Below are 16,713 nucleotides of genomic sequence, written 5' to 3' on the forward strand. Positions count from 1 at the left end.
CAATATTTATTTTACAACCTCGAGTCACAAACTGATTAAGTGGGTCATATTATTTCATCGCTATTTGTGGGGTAATGCATGGCACAAGTTAGCGACAACATGTTCCACACTACACTAGTAACAGCAGTTCTACTAACCCATTGATGGCAGTTTGCGTGTGTATTAAATAAGCCAAGACACAATATGGGTATTCATTTGATTTTAACGTAATCAGGAAGAGATGGACTCAGAGACATTAATCTAATTTACACATTTTACACCCAATTTACATTTGAACATAACATTATTTATAACCTTCTGAAATGGTTTTGATCCTTATACCCACACAGCTTCCCATCCTTTTTTCTTCCATATTAATCTGCTTCTGACAGCTCCTGGTTTCCACCAAGTTCCTCTTTTTTGACCCTGCTTCAACGAAGGATTGGTGTTGTAGCTCCAAGTCAGGTTGGCAGGTGACTTGGAGGGTAACTCGCAGATGGTGGTGTTCCCTTGTCTATTATACTCATCCTTTCAGATGGCAGGGGTCACAGGTTTGGAATGTGAAATCAAAGGAGCCTCAGCATGTTGTTGCGGCATATCATGTGTAGAGTGTACATTGCTGCTACTGAGATCCTGTTGCGCACACAGACGACCGTCCCCCTCATACATATACACACACACACCTATACATAAATACCTGTAATGTCTATGGGGTGAATTTGAATTTGCATTTGCAGATACATTCTATTTTGTTCAGAAAGAACACAATTTGTAGACAACGTGGCAATTTATAAATTCCCCTACTTTGGCTTCGAGTTGATATGCAGCCAGATTTCAAACAAGGCCTCATACTTAAAATGCATAATCTGACCAGGGATGTCACCTCTGGGATTAGAGGGAATTGATAAAACCTTTAGATATCACAGAGTAGTGCCTTGAAACAAATTCAGGTATTTGCAGATTAATCCTTTCTAACTGATTAAAGATTTAATGGCTATCTTAGAAAATATCAGTTCTATGACACTTTGGTCTTTTGTTCCGATGCCACCTCTCTCATTGACAACTGAAGGAGCAAGACTCCGAAAGCTTGTGTCTTCAAATAAACCTGTTGGACTATCACCTGATGTCATGTGATTTTTGACATTGTCCATCCCAGTGCAACACCGGCACGGCCACATCGTACAGGGAGAGAACATTTTAGAAGATACAAGCTTCCCCCTGAGGAAAACTTATCACATCAAGCCCATGCCCACCCAGGGAAGATGGAATGATTGGAACCAGATGGACCTTATTGACTATGAGATTTTTTAATTGGGGTTGTTAACCTATACCAATCAGGAACCCTGGCTGGGAGATACAAGTAGATGCTTCAGAATCTCCTGACTTCAGGGACTGGCTAAGCTGGTTGGCCACAGCAAATGTACTGTGCACATATTTATAAAGGGTGAACTGGTGATGGGATACCAGCCTCTGTGCAGTTATTTTAGAATAAAACTAGGTTGGGGAAGGAGTCTAAATCTATCTTCCCCAGTATTATAACTCAGTGCTAAGTCCCAACTTTAATTCAAGCTCATTATTTGAACTTGCATTGTCATATTGAACCTTTCTTGGTGGCAGTCACTGGGCAGAACTTTCCTGTATCTTTTCTGTGCTGAGCGTGACACGCTGCCCTACCAGTGAGATAACTCACCCCATCAGCTGCCAATCAGCTCATTACAGGCTGACAGGCGAACCAGGGAAAATATCACAGACTGGACACTGGTGACTTATGTTGCCGGAAGCCATTGGTCAGAGGCTACTACTTGCAGGATCCAGTGCATTTTCTCATGTAGTACAGGTTGTGGGCGTGTCACCCGCAAGGCAGTGGGGTTTAGTTTGAAGAGGCCACTGTCTAGCCCACCACAAAGACGATAATTCAAAGAAGCTCTGGGTAAATGATGAACTGTCAGAGGTGCAGGCTTCCAGCTGAGATAATAAACCGAGGCCCCCATTGACCTAGTTGGGTGGGTGCAAAATGTCCCATGGCACTATTTTGAAGAAGAGTGGGGGAGTTCTCCTCGGTGTCATTTGCTCTACTGATAGTCATTACTGAAGCAGGGAGCATGAGTCATCCACAACTGCTTAACTGTATTTCACACTTCAATACAAATTCCAGTCTGCTCTCTTTCCCTTCCAGGCCAACTCCACTTAATGGGGAAAACTGGCTTTTTGCTTATATAAAATGACCCAGTCGCCTAATTTAACAAACAACAAATTACCCAAACATTGCCCAGTCCGGGGGAAAAAAAACAGTTCTTTGTCTTTGTACAGCCTCCCCCAAAACACGCAATTAAACAACTAAACAAGTAATAATCAACAAGCACCACCCATCAGAGGCAGTGTATCAGTAACAGGTGCGGGAAGGATGGAGGGTTGAAACAAAGTGGTATTGATGGGGGAGTTAATGCACTCCAGGCCCAAGGTGCCCTCATCTCTCCAAAAAAATGTTTGTGGGAAATCATAGATTTTCTTTTGATCTCCAGAGATGCTTTTGTGCACCAGTGAACAGTTTATGTTTCCACCTCCAATCACCTGTTTTACTTTTTACTTTACCCACTAATCACTCGTTTCTGAATCATTTACTCATTTTCATGCAAAACCCATCCAGGGCAGTGCAGACATTAAAACTGAGGGAAAGGTAAGGACAGGGCTATGTCAAAATGCAGTTGGAAGAGAAAATAAGGCATTCCACGCTCTGTGGTGCTCACTTTTTTTTCCCCTAAAAGTCCACAGGAAAATCCAACTTTTTCTTTCCAATCAACCTTGTTCAAAGATGTTCTTACACACCTATGGAGCAAGTGGAACCTGAACCTCCAGGTTCAGAGGTAGGACACCACCACTGCACCTCAACCGCCCTTAAATTCAGGCCTCTGTTGTTTGGTAGTCTGAGCCAAGAGTGTGCTACGCATTGCAGTTAACAGGACTGCTACAGATACTTTATAATGAACCTGTTCAACCAAGTTATTACACACCTCTTGTGCAGGTGTGACTTGAGCTCAGGTATCCTGTTCTAGAGGTAGGGTCACTACCACTGTACCACCAGACACCCTTATATGCAATGATAAGCACTAAATGCTCTGTATGATTCATTCTTAAATGGACCATTGTTGACAGTGTTGTCATAGAATCAGAATTCCTACAGTGTGGAAGCAGGCCATTTGACCCGTCAAGTCCACACTGACATTCTGAAAAGCATCCCATCCAGACCCACCCCACAGCCCATCCCTGTAAGCCCTGCATTTCCCAAGGCTAATCCACCTAGCCTGTACATCCCTGGACACTATGGGCAATTTATCGCGGTCACCTAACATGGACATCTTTGGACTGTGGAAGGATAACAGAGCAACCAGAGGAAACCCTCACATATACCGGGAGAATGTGCAAACTTCACACAGACAGTCAGCCGAGGGTGGAATCGAACCCAGTCTCTGGTGCTGTAAGGCAGCAGTGCTAACCACGGAACCACCGTGCTGCCCAGTATTTATCTCACAACCAACATCATAAAGAGATTCTCTCAGCATTATCACATAGCTGCTTGTGGCCACATTTTATCTGCATGTTGGCTACCGTGTTGCCCACATTACAGCAGGGCTGCACTTAAAAGCATTCCTTGATGATAAAGCACTTCATAAATACAAGCCTTTCTTTCTTGATCTTTCTCTCTAACAGCCAACTTCGAGTGCCCATGTTTGTAGGTGTGTGGAACGAGCCATTGTTATATGTCCCTACCTTGCCCGTATCGAATGTCCACATATAGGCACCTCCCAATGGCTGTTTCATGTTCATGTCTTAGGGGAATGAAGTCAACACAATTACTGTTCTCCTGGAGACGATTGAGAGGCGATCTGATAGGGGTTTTCAAAATCATGAAGGGTCTGTAATCAGTAGTTAGGAAGTATTCTTGGATATTCTCAGGAGGATCAAGAGCAAGAGGGCAATTGGAGTGGGCAAGGTAATTAATAAAAGAGACAATAGAGACATGAAAGAGAATCTTGTCTCACAGTGGTGAATTATGTACGCAAATTTACAATCTGACTAATTGGTGGAGTAAGATTCAACTGAGTCATTTAAGAGGGATTTGGAGGGAATTACATCATCTGAAAAGAATGTGCAGACTTGTCGGGTGATGGTCGGGGAGTGGCACGAGGCGTATTTGCTCATTCAGAGAGCTGGCTAGGGTGTGATGGGCTGAACAGCCTCTTTCTGCTCTGTAACCAATCTATCCTTAATGTTGCAGGATGCTTAACCTTCTTAATCATAAGGCTTAACTGTTAAGTGAACAATTGAGCTACCCAGGCATGACAACCAAGGGGAAATTCATGGTATTTTCCAGCAGTTTGCATCTAATACATCTTCCGATTGCTCAAAATAGTAACAAGTTTGAACGGGAGTAATCAGATGTAGTTACATCCGAGGAGAGACAGAAAATGGCAATTCTGGCTGCAAACCCAGACGTCTACACGAGTCTGACAGGCGCCCTGATGAGTTTTGTTTTTCTAAGAAGTAAGCTTCACGAATTACTACCATTAGGCACTCAAACCTAAATCATTTGGCCAAAACCTTAAAGTGAAAGAACATTTTAGAAAAAATAACCTCAGTGCCAAGTCACATAGGGAAAGCGGCAGGCGATTATGAGGTAAGGAGCCAGTGGAGATTGAAAGAGAAGCAGCAAGTGCCAAGCAAAATACTTAAGCAGATTTAGTCCAAACAAACACACCTCAACAAACTCACAACAGAATAAGATTCAAATCAAGTAATACCTTGTCTTACAGCTTTAGTCAGTCTCTGAGCCATCAAGAAATTCTCAACAAGGAAAGATGAAAATAAAGTTTGGCCATTGATCTTGTGATTAAGAACTTGCCCTCCCTATCGTTTTAGCCTTATTCATCTCATTAACATCTGTTCCTCAGACTTGATTCTTGCAGACACACCTTTCCTACTCTTAATCTAGCCACTGGCAACCAAGTCTTCAGTTGCTTTACTCACATCCCAAATCCACTTTCATATCCATCTCATCAGACAAAGCTTTTGCCATTTCTCGCTACCTCTTCCTCGAGATTGGAAAATATTGGGAATACATTTGCAATTATTGAAAGCACGAGACCAATACCAGGAAATTACAGACCTGTTAAAGATGCAGCAAAAAAGGATCTAGAGAAACCTGATCCGATCAGAGAGCTGCCATGGATTTGCAAAGGTTAAAGGTACAAATAATTGCTTAGCAACACAGAACCTAAGCAAGACACAAAGGAGAAGCTTTTTAATTTGCAGTCAGACCTGGAATGCAAGAAACTAAACCTGGAAGGGAACAACAATCTAAACAGCATGAAATGAAGGTTCTGATAGGTTGGTATGCAGCAGGAACCAAGTGACAATCTTGGTCAGCTGATTAGATTTTAATCATCTAAGACTTAGCTTCTGCTGCATCTTCATGCCATACATAGCTAAACCAACTTGCACCATCTTCTCATGTTGCACACACTGATTTTCCCACTCCAACCCTGGCTTCCTGCATCCCAGTTCCGATAAAAGAAAGACGAAAAGCATCACCTTCATGTCTCATTTTAAGCAATGTCAAAGAATAGGTCTTGTCCAATGAACACAGTTTAATTTCATTAGCAGATAATAGGAGTGAGGACAATGTCGACACACCTAATTAATGCGGACATTCTTTGGAGAATTGGCTGGGCAGTAGAAAACAGAGAATGAGGATAACGGGCACATACTCAAATCAGAGATATGAAAAGTTTTGCCCCTTAAGGTTCTTTACTAGGGCTGCAACCATTTTTATTAATAATTTAGACAACACAATAGAAAGCTGATCTCAAAAAAACTCGGTAAAATACTAAATATTGAACATGTAAACATAACTCTACAGAAATATGAATTGATTCTGAAAGAACAAAATGCAGGCAGACGGATATCAACAGAGAAACGTTTGAGATCATCCATTCTAGATCAAAAATGGACAGATCTAAGTGGTGTTCAGACATGAACAGTGGCAGTGAAGAGAGATTTAGCATTCATGTAGACAAATCATAAACTGTAGTAGTCAGCTAGTGAAACATAATCAAGAAATAAAACATTGAGATGTCAATCTTTATGGGCTGAGAGTAGTTTTAAAAAGTAGTAACAGAGAGTACAGTATGAATGGAACTACAGCTTCACAAGTTCCTGGTTAGACCAGATCTGAATATCTGTGTAAGATAAAGTTGCCACAGTTCCAGAGGGCCACAGAAAGAGACGACTGGTGGTGAGATTAACCTGACAGTCAGCACACCTCAGGCAAAGGGAGAAGTTAAGAGAGGGACATTCATGGCGATCTCGGTCGTTGTGGGAATTGAACCTATGTAGTTAGCATCACTCTGTATTACAAACCAACTGGCTAGGCAATTGAGCTCACTGCCTCCTGTGTACAACTCTGGACTTTGCACCCAGAAGATTATAATAGCCTTGCAGGAGGTGCAGCGAGATTTACCAGACCTGCTAGGGTTAAATTATAAGAAAACATTACAAAAACTTTATATACTTTAGATCATTTTATATTCTGGAATATAGCAATTTAAGGGTGATATGATTAAGACTTTCAGGATATAGAAATAAGGAAATCTTGTGAAGCAATGGGTAGTAGTCCTAGAACATAGGACAGTACAGCACAGAACAGGCCCTTCAGCCCATGATGTTGTGCCGACCATTGATCCTCATGTATGCACCCTCAAATTTCTGTGACCATATGCATGTCCAGCAGTCTCTTAAATGACCCCAATGACCTTGCTTCCACAACTGCTGCTGGCAACGCATTCCATGCCCTCACAACTCTCTGTGTAAAGAACCCGCCCCTGACATCCCCTCTATACTTTCCTCCAACCAGCTTAAAACTATGACCCCTCGTGTTAGCCATTTCTGCCCTGGGAAATAGTCTCTGGCTATCAACTCTATCTATGCCTCTCATTATCTTGTATACCTCAATTTGGTCCCCTCTCCTCCTCCTTTTCTCCAATGAAAAGAGTCCGAGCTCAGTCAACCTCTCTTCATAAGATAAGCCCTCCAGTCCAGGCAGCATCCTGGTAAACCTCCTCTGAACCCTCTCCAAAGCGTCCACATCTTTCCTATAATAGGGCGCCCAGAACTGGACGCAGTATTCCAAGTGCGGTCTAACCAAAGTTTTATAGAGCTGCAACAAGATCTCACGACTCTTAAACTCAATCCCCCTGTTAATGAAAGCCAAAACACCATATGCTTTCTCAACAACCCTGTCCACTTGGGTGGCCATTTTAAGGGATCTATGTATCTGCACACCAAGATCCCTCTGTTCCTCCACACTGCCAAGAATCCTATCCTTAATCCTGTACTCAGCTTTCAAACTCGACCTTCCAAAATGCATCACCTTGCATTTATCCAGGTTGAACTCCATCTGCCACCTCTCAGCCCATCTCTGCATCCTATCAATGTTCCGCTGCAGCCTACAACAGCCCTCTATACTGTCAACGACACCTCCGACCTTTGTGTCGTCTGCAAACTTGCTGACCCATCCTTCAATCCCCTCATCCAAGTCATTAATAAAAATTACAAACAGTAGAGGCCCAAGGACAGAGCCCTGTGGAGCACCACTCACCACTGACTTCCAGGCAGAATATTTTCCTTCTACTACCACTCGCTGTCTTCTGTTGGCCAGCCAATTCTGTATCCAAGCAGCTAAGTTCCCCTGTAGCCCATTCCTCCTGACCTTCTGAATGAGCCTACCATGGGGAACCTTATCAAATGCCTTACTGAAGTCCATATACACCACATCCACAGCTCGACCCTCATCAACTTTTCTAGTCACATCCTCAAAGAACTCGATAAGGTTTGTGAGGCATGACCTGCCCCTCACAAAGCCGTGTTGACTGCATTTGATCAAGCCATGCTCTTCCAGATGGTCATAAATCTTATCCCTCAGAATCCTTTCTAACACCTTGCAGACGACAGACGTGAGACTTACTGGTCTGTAATTGCCGGGGATTTCCCTATTTCCTTTCTTGAAGAGAGGAATTACATTTGCCTCTCTCCAGTCCTCAGGTACGACTCCAGTGGAGAGCGAGGATGCAAAGATCCTCACAAGTGGTGAAGCAATTGCATTTCTTGCTTCCCAAAGCAGCCGAGGACAAATCTGGTCCGGGTCTGGCGACTGAACCAGAAGCTCCAGATCAGAGTCCCTCACCAAGACTTAACAGGCATGAAAGTTGTGCTCATAACGCAGCAGCTAAATCTAATAAATCGTTCTAGTACACCTAGGGAAGGCACTAAGAATATGCAAGTCTCCAGAGCCTTGTCAGTCATGGCTGATGTAGAGTAGTAGCCCTCAAGTTACAGGCTAGCAAATTATTAAAGTCGTTTACGGAACAGGCACTTCATTCATGGAATTCCTGAGTATTCCTGGCTAGGCCAACATTTATTCCTTATCCCTAATTGCCCAGGGCCCAGTTAAGAGTAAACTGGTGGGATTACAATCAGCTGTGATCACGTATTCACAATTAGACCAGCATTTTATTTCAGAGCGCTTTTACTGAATTCAAATATCATGATCTGTTATGGTAGGATGTGAACCCAAGTACCAGGAACATTAGAACATAAAAGTATAAGAAACAGAAGGAAGAACAGGCTATTCTGCTCCTCAAACCTGACCCATCATTCAATAAATAATGGCTAATTTTCTCCAGGGCTCAATTCCCCTCTAATCTTCAATATTTCTAAAATCTACTTACTGCCTCCTTATAAATTTTCAGTTGTCTAGCAGCCACAGCTTTATGGTGGAGAATCTCGGGCATTCACTGGCCCCCGGGAAAAGAAATTTCCTCACACCTTAGTTTTAAAAGTGAATGTCCCCTTATTCTGTTTTTGTCCAATAATTCAAAACTCACTCACTATTAGAAACATCTTCTCAATACCTACCACGTCAATCCCCCTGAATCTTCTATTTTCAATAAGAACACCTCTCAATCTCCAAACTGTAATGAATACAGGATAATCTTTTTAGCCATTCATGTTAAGTCAACCACTTCACTCCAGAAATCAGCTTAGAGAATTCTTTTTGAAATGCCTCCAATGCCAGTATATCTTTTCTTAAATGTGCAGACCAGAACTGTGCACGGTACTCAGGCCTCACCAACACCCTACACAGTTGCAACCAGATTCCTTATTTTTAAACTTCAATCCCAAGCAAAACAAAAGCTGAAATTCTGAGATAGCGAGAATTGCAGATACTGGAGTCAGAGATAACACAGTGTGGAGCTGGATGAACACAGCAGTCAGGCAGCATTAGAGGAGCAGGAAAGCTGATGCTTTGGGCTGGGTTTTTTCTTCAGAATTGGGGAAGGGAGCTGGGAATAAATAGAGAGGAGAGGTGTAGCTGGGGAAGGTAGGTGGGATGGTGATAGGCGAGCACAGGTAGGGAGTGGTGGTGGGGATTGGTCATGAGGTGGGAGTTATGGATAGGTGGGAGAGAAGATGGACAGGCAGGTTGTGTTAGGTGAAGGAGGCAGGGATGAGAGGGAGAGTTGGACATGGGATAAAACTGGGGGAGGGAGGGAGAACACAGATTTTAAAACTAATGAATTCCATGCTTAGGCCATTGGACTCTTGGTTCCCGAGGTGGAATAGGTGGTGCTGCTCCTCCAGTTTACGGGTGGCATCATTGTGCCATGGAGGCGGCCCAAGGAGTGGGAGATGGAGTTAAAATGGTAGGCGACTGGAAGGTGTTGTCACTTGTCACGTACAAAGCACAGATGCTCTAGAAACGGTCTCCAAGTCTACGCTTGGTCTCATTGGCGTACAGGAGGCCACATCAGGAGCAGTGGATACAGCAGACCAAGTTGGCAAATGTGCAGGTGAACTGCAGTCTGATACGGAAGGTTTGTTTCGTGCCTTGAATGGAGGTGAGGTGGTACGTGTAGGGGCAGGTATAGCATTTCCTGCGGCTGCAGGGCAAGTAGTAAACTGTGGTGGGGTTAGCGGGGACTGTGGAGCAGACAAGGGAGTTGCTGAGACAGCAATCCCTGCCAAAAGTAGATGGGGTGGGGAGGGAAATATCTCTTTGGTTTTGGGGTCAGAATGTAGGTAATGGAAGTGGCGAAGAATGATACATTGGATGCAGGGGTTGGTGGGGTGATACGTGAAGACCAGGGAAATTCTGTCTTTATTTTTGTCGGGGGAAAGGGGTGTGAGAGCAGAAATGTGGGGAATGCAAGAGATGCAGTTGATGGCATTTTTGATCACCAGAGGGAAAGTTACAGTCCTTGAAACAGGAGGACATCTGGGATGTGCGGGAGTGGAATGTTCCATCGTGGGAGCAGACGCAGCAGAGGTGGAGAAATTAGGACAGTGGGATTGCTTTCTTGCAGGAGGGTGGGTGAGAGGAGGTGTAGTCTAGGTAGCTACGGGAGTTGTGGGCTTGAAACAGATGTCGGTTTCAAGGCGGTCATCAGAGGCGTAGGCAGAGAGGTCCAGGAAGGAGAGTGAGGTATTGGAAATGGTCCAGGTGAATTTGAGGTTGGGGTGAAAGGTGTTAATAAAGTTGATGAACTGTTCAAGCTCCTCGTGGGAGCATGAGGCAGTGCCAATACGGTCACTGATGTAGCAAAGGAAGAGGTGGGGAAAGTGCTGGTGTAACTGTGGAAAAGGGACTGTTCCACGTATCCTACAGAGGCAGGCTCTGCCTTCTAAACTACTTGCTGCACCTGCATGTTATCCTTTTGTGTCTCATGCAGCAGAAAAGCCATATGCATCAGTGTTTCACTTTTTTGGGAGTCTTTTTAAATAATAGTCTGCCTTATGATTCTTCCTACCAAAGTATATAATCTCACGTTAAACTCAACCTGACAAATTTTTGTCCACTCACTCAACCTATCTATATCCCCATGCAGATTCCTTACATCCTCATCATAATATGTGCCCTGAGCTACTTTTGTATCATTAGCAAGTTTGGATGCTTTACACTTGAAATCATTACTATTGCAAGTAATTGAGGCCCTAGTACTCATCTTCACAGCATTCTACCAGTTGTGTCTTTCCAACCTAAAAAAGATCCATTAATCCTGACTCTATATCTTCTGTGTTAATCAATTATCAATCCAAGGTATTACATCATTCTTAATACCCTTAGGTCCCATCTTGTGCAATAACCTTTTATGTGGCACCTTATCAAATGTCTCCCTTTCACAAAACTTCTGTTTGATTGTGTTAAACTTCTCTAGATAGCCTGCGTTTTCTTTTTGCTTTTTCTTCCTTTATAACAGACTCCAGCATTTTCCCCACTGTTCAGCTAACTGGCCTGTAGTTATATAATTGGCTTCCCGTAAACTTTCCCATAATCCAGTTAGTTCTGGAATGTTTTGACCAATGTCTCCACTATCACTGCAACCACTTCCTTTAAAATCCTCGGGCACAGGCTTCAGCCCTTGGTGACCTGACCACCTTTAAGTCCCATCTTTTTGTCAAAATACTTTGTGCGTTGTACTGAAGACTGTTATAAGATCTTTCCTCCCATCAAAACCTTGTTTATCTGTTACTTTTGGGATGCTTATAGCATCCTTCACCCTGAAGACTGATGCAAAACATCAGTTTAAATTATCCAACGTTTCCCAGTTGTGTCCTTCCAGCATCCCACACATACATTAGATACTCTCTTTTTACACACCCATAAACGATATGTTTGTTTTTGTATTTCTTGCCTATTTACTCTCATAATCAATCTTTTCCATCCCATTACTCTTTCAGTTCCTAAAATATTCCCAATCCTCTGGCCTATCACTAGTTTCCTTGCTTTGTATATCTTCATCTTTGAATGGATATTCTCTTTGACTGCCTTGGCTCATTCTTCTTGAGGCTTTTTTTTACTGTTTGAAGTTAATAAAGATCACTGGACGCAAAACATTTATTCTGCTTTCTCTCCACAGATGCTGCCAGACCGGTGGGTTTTTCTAGCAATTTCTGTTTTTATATCCCATGTGTCAGAACCAATCTGCAAACCACCCATTTACCTCCTTGAACTTATTTTCCCTGTGCTATTTTGTTCGAGACTCAGGTAGTAACCCTGATATTATTAACTCAATTTAGTCCCCAGCTACTCGTAATGCCGGTCAGTTTAGCTCAGTTGGGGGGACGGCTGGTTTACAATTAAGAGTGACACTGACAGCATTACCACACCAGCTGAGGTTACAATGAAGGATTTTTCTTCTCAACATCTCCACTCACCTGGGGCACAGTGACCCTCAGATTACACACCGCTAGCTGCCTACAGTCTGGTAAGACTACAACAACTTTACTTTTACTAGAACATTCCCTCCTAGCTCTTCCCAATCATCTTCCTTGATGTGGAATGCAATAACCTGATCCTTCTCATCACACTGCAAGTTCCTTTCCGGCCTTAAAGCAATGTTGGCAACAAGTAGGCAACAGGGCCTTCAGGGCACTTTATTCCTGTGCAGACCTATTACTGTTATATTTGTCTTCGCTCTCCATCATCTGAATGATGCACTGTACCACAGGGTGATCAGTTCATTCATCCTCACTGCAGTCTGTCTTCTTGTCCAAACTGGTAGCAAGAACTTCACACCTATCAGTCAGGTCTGAGACTAGTCCAAAGCTAAACTCTGGATTCCTAGACCAGGCTCACTCAAAGTCACACCCTCCAGTTCCTAATCATGAACCAAATTTATCGTAATTAATCTAAGGGGTGTGACTGCCTCCTGAAGCACAGTCTCCAAGTACCTCCTTTTCCCTGATGTGGCACCATGTCTGCAGCTCAAGACCGTAACTCATCAACTCTGAGCCAAAGCAGCCAACACTTACCACAGACATAGTCGATTGCACCAGTGTCCATGAGCTCCCACATACTTCAGCTGCAACACATCATGTGCCCACCATTTAATTCTAATTAATTAATGAATTTGAATATTAAATATTATCAAATGTGAATTTCTTATGTTTACTCATTACTTGTAATAAATTGCCTGATATAAACCACTTGGCCAAGCAAAAGAGGCATGTAAGAAATATCCATCATTCATCTACTGCAATTTCCTGCTGTATTGCAGCTTTGATGGTAGAAACATATTGAAGGGGCTCTCTACCACCAATTTTTATTAAGCTCTTGCCCTAGCCACGCAGTCTGCTCTTGTCTTTATGAAGCTACTGATCCATCTCCCTTGCTCAATTTCAGAAACACAGGCTTCTCCTGTCTTCCCCTTGTTTGGGTCCTGATGGCTGTTTCCGAGTCCTCCTGTCTCACAAATGAATTCTGGATTGCTAGGCCAGTGACATTTCACTACATACAGATAACAAGGTGTAGAGTTGGATGAACACAGCAGGCCAAGCAACATCGTAGGAGCAGGAAGGCTGACATTTTGGGCCTAGACCCTTCATCATAGCTTCCCTCAATGAGCATGTTATGCCTTATACCTCAATATACCTCAAAAGAAATTGACTCGGAAGATGGGCTTATTTTGAACTGAGAGGGGAGTCCAGGATGAGGAAACATAACCTTAAAATAAAAGCTGGGTCAATCAGGAAACAAGATAGGCAAAAACAGAAGTTGCTGGAAAAGCTCAGCAGATCTGGCAGCATCCTTGAAGTAAAATCAGGGTTAGCGTTTCAGGTCCAGTGACCCTTCCTCTGTGTTCTGAGGAAGAGTCACTGGACCAGAAACATTAATCCTGATTTTTCTTCACAGATGCTGCCAGACCTGCTGAGCTTTTCCAGCAACTTCTGTCTTGGTTCCTAATTTACAGCATCCACAGTTCTTTTGGTTTTTAACAAGGTAGATAACACTGCTTCACAGGAAATGCTAAACACTGCCCCCAGTATAAAAATCAGTGGTTAAGACCTCAGTTAATAATTTTAAATGAGACGTTGAGATATTTTTTGCTAGAAAGGTTTTTGGTTTAATTTTGTTCTGAAAGAATTTATGAAATAATAAAAGAGTGGGTGCACTGAGTCAATGCATAATCTCACCGAATGATGGGAACAGATTGAAGGAGATAAATCACTTCCTCCCTATATATATGCTCTTAATAGCTGCTCATTAACAAGTGTAATGAATTTGCAGCAAGCTCTCCACAAGAGGAAAGTTTGGCACTTCACACAAAGAAGTGTTCTCTATCTTCTCTCCTGCATGACTAAGCTTTTATTTTAAGAGTAAGTCTCCCGGTTGTGGACTTCCCTGTCAGTGCAAACAAGTTCGCTCCACCTGCTTGGCTAATTCTTTTCAAAATCTTGAAAGCTCCTTGTATCTAAAGGCAGACATGAAAAACTATGTCTGTTTCGGCAGTTTGTTTCTCGTGGAATACATCATCAGCTAATAACTGAGCTACAAAGATCAGGAAAGTCCAAGGTTCAATCCATGCTCAGTGCTGATGAAAAAAGGGAATAAGCTCCAGAGTAGGAGGAATTGGATAGGCGTTCAACTCCTGATTGCTATATGCTGAGCTTCACTGGAAAAAAGAACGCTTCTGAGTAAGCAAGAAGTTACGATGCCTTCTGCAGTCACACTGTCCATCAACATTCTCAGCTTTGGCTTAAAACAAGAAGGGGAGCCATTTGGGTGAGGGTTAGTGAAAATCAATAGACCAATACAAGAGTAACTACAGTCGGGAGGCCAGGGTAAGTGCCTTACGATTACTATGAGATGTCCGTACATCTTAAGATTTTTCACAGAAAATGGTCTTGTCATCCCAACACAAATTATCCACAACAGAAAGATGATGTGTGAATATTACTGATATAATCTCATATTTGTATCTTGGCAGCACAGAAACACACAGAAACACAACCCTCCTGAGCATGCCACTCATGGTCTGCTCTTATTGGTTTCAAGATCTTACAGGATGCCTGGTCTCCATTCGTTTTCTGAGCAATATCCATTTTCTCCTGCCGGCCTTTAGTCCCTGTTGCCTCTTCCATCTTGTAGATTTCAGATAGACACAGCTTGGGGTTGAAGTGAAAAAACATCTTGCCCTGGGAGATAGTCAGATTGTGCTTCTTCCAATCCCACAGTTGCTGTAGGTTCTGATTGTCCAATACATAGAAGGAGTAATTCCTGGGTGTCAAATTAAAAGGAAAAATCATGTTGAAAACCACTTTAAATTCTCAATAAATTTCAAATGAAACTAAAATGTCTGAATGCATTAGAAATTTTAAAGAACGAATTTAAAACGATAAGAGGTGAATTGAAAATAAATACTGCTTTGCTGGCAGTTTAGCAAACTTGTATGTGCTGGAGGCAGCTACAGACACCAGCAACATCCCATTGTTTGACCTTCAACTTAACATTGTAAGAAATATGAGCAGATCTAATCCATTTGGCTCTGTAAGCCTTCCATGCCTGTAAGATCACGGCTGACTTAATTTTGGCCTTAACACCACTTTCCTGTATGCCTCCGGAATCCTTGACTTCCTAGTCAATCAAGAATCCACCTAACCCAGTGCTGAATATGTTCAATGATTCTGATCCTTGTGGAAATCAATTCCAAGACTAATGACACTGAGATCAGAAATTCCTTCTCATCTCCATTTCACATGAGACACTTCGTATCTCTAAACTGTGTTCCCTTGTTCCAGATACTCCCATGAGAAGAAGCATTTTCTCAGCCTTTATCTTGTCAAACCTGCTCAGAGTCCTGTTACATTCTACTAAGATCACCACTCATTGTTCTAAAATCCAATTAGTTAAAACTCAAAATTTCCTCAAAAGACAATCTGTTCATGCCAGGAAGCAGCCTAGAGAACATTCTCTGGCCTGCAGCCCACGCAAACATGTTCCTCTTTAAATAGGGAGATCAAACTGTCATAGTCCCCAATTTCAGCCAGTGGTAGTCAGCTTTGTGTATTCACTTAATCCAATAAGGAAGGAATTCATGAGCTGAATAACTCAGTAAATCAGTACTGCATGTGCATTCTTTCCTTGTATTGCCTCTATTTGAATCAGAGCTAAGTGCTAACTGTTCTGCTTTTGAGAATTGAGAGATGAAATCTTTATCAAGTCAGTGGTTGCTATAAAACTTTGAAGGAAAATAGCTGCAATAACAAAAATATTAATTTGCTGCACTGTACAGAAGTGTCCAACATGCAAGCAGATATATGCAACTGACCATACTGGGAGAGGCAAAGTGATCATTTCAAGTTCAATGCCCACATTACATTGTATAACAGTGAGCAGAGATGCAAGCAGTCACTGGGTATTGACTTTCAAGAGGGCAACAGAGTGATTGATATCAAGATTTGGGGATCATTTAAACAAAATTAAAAGTGCTTACTAGAAAGAAAGGAAAACGATTGCTTCAAATTAAGTTGGAGGGTTTGAGCTGTAGGGGGAGGTTGAATAGGCTGGAGCTATTTTCCCTGGAGGGTTGGAGGCTGAGGGGTGACCTTAAAGAGGTTTATGAAATCATGAGGGGCATGGATAGGGTGAACAGCCAAGACCTTTTGCCCCAGGGTAGGGGACTCCAAAACTAGAGGGCTTGCAGTGAGAGGAGAAAGACTTAAATGGGATCTAAGGGGCAAATTTTTCACACAGAAGATGGTACATGTATGGAATGAACTGCCAGAGGAAGTAGAGGAGGCTGGTACAATTACAACACTTAAAAGGCATCTGGATGGGCACCTGAATAGGAAGGATGAGAGGGATATGGGCCAAACGGCTGGCAAAAGTGACTAGATTTA

At 42.7% G+C, this 16,713-nt stretch overlaps 1 protein-coding gene across 2 annotated transcripts in view; it reads right to left on the bottom strand.

Annotated features, from left to right (window-relative positions):
- The window catches only part of LOC125465635 (insulin receptor-like), a 269,756-nt gene that overhangs the window by 40,743 nt on the left and 212,300 nt on the right, over nucleotides 1-16,713 (bottom strand). For both annotated transcript variants that reach the window (XM_059638575.1, XM_059638574.1), the window contains exon 6: nucleotides 14,877-15,091. In XM_059638575.1, the coding sequence (XP_059494558.1) occupies nucleotides 14,877-15,091 (215 nt within the window). The remainder of the gene's footprint in view (nucleotides 1-14,876; nucleotides 15,092-16,713) is intronic.

Source organism: Stegostoma tigrinum, chromosome 30 (genome assembly GCF_030684315.1).
Source record: "Stegostoma tigrinum isolate sSteTig4 chromosome 30, sSteTig4.hap1, whole genome shotgun sequence".
Classification (NCBI taxonomy): Eukaryota; Metazoa; Chordata; class Chondrichthyes; order Orectolobiformes; family Stegostomatidae; genus Stegostoma; species Stegostoma tigrinum.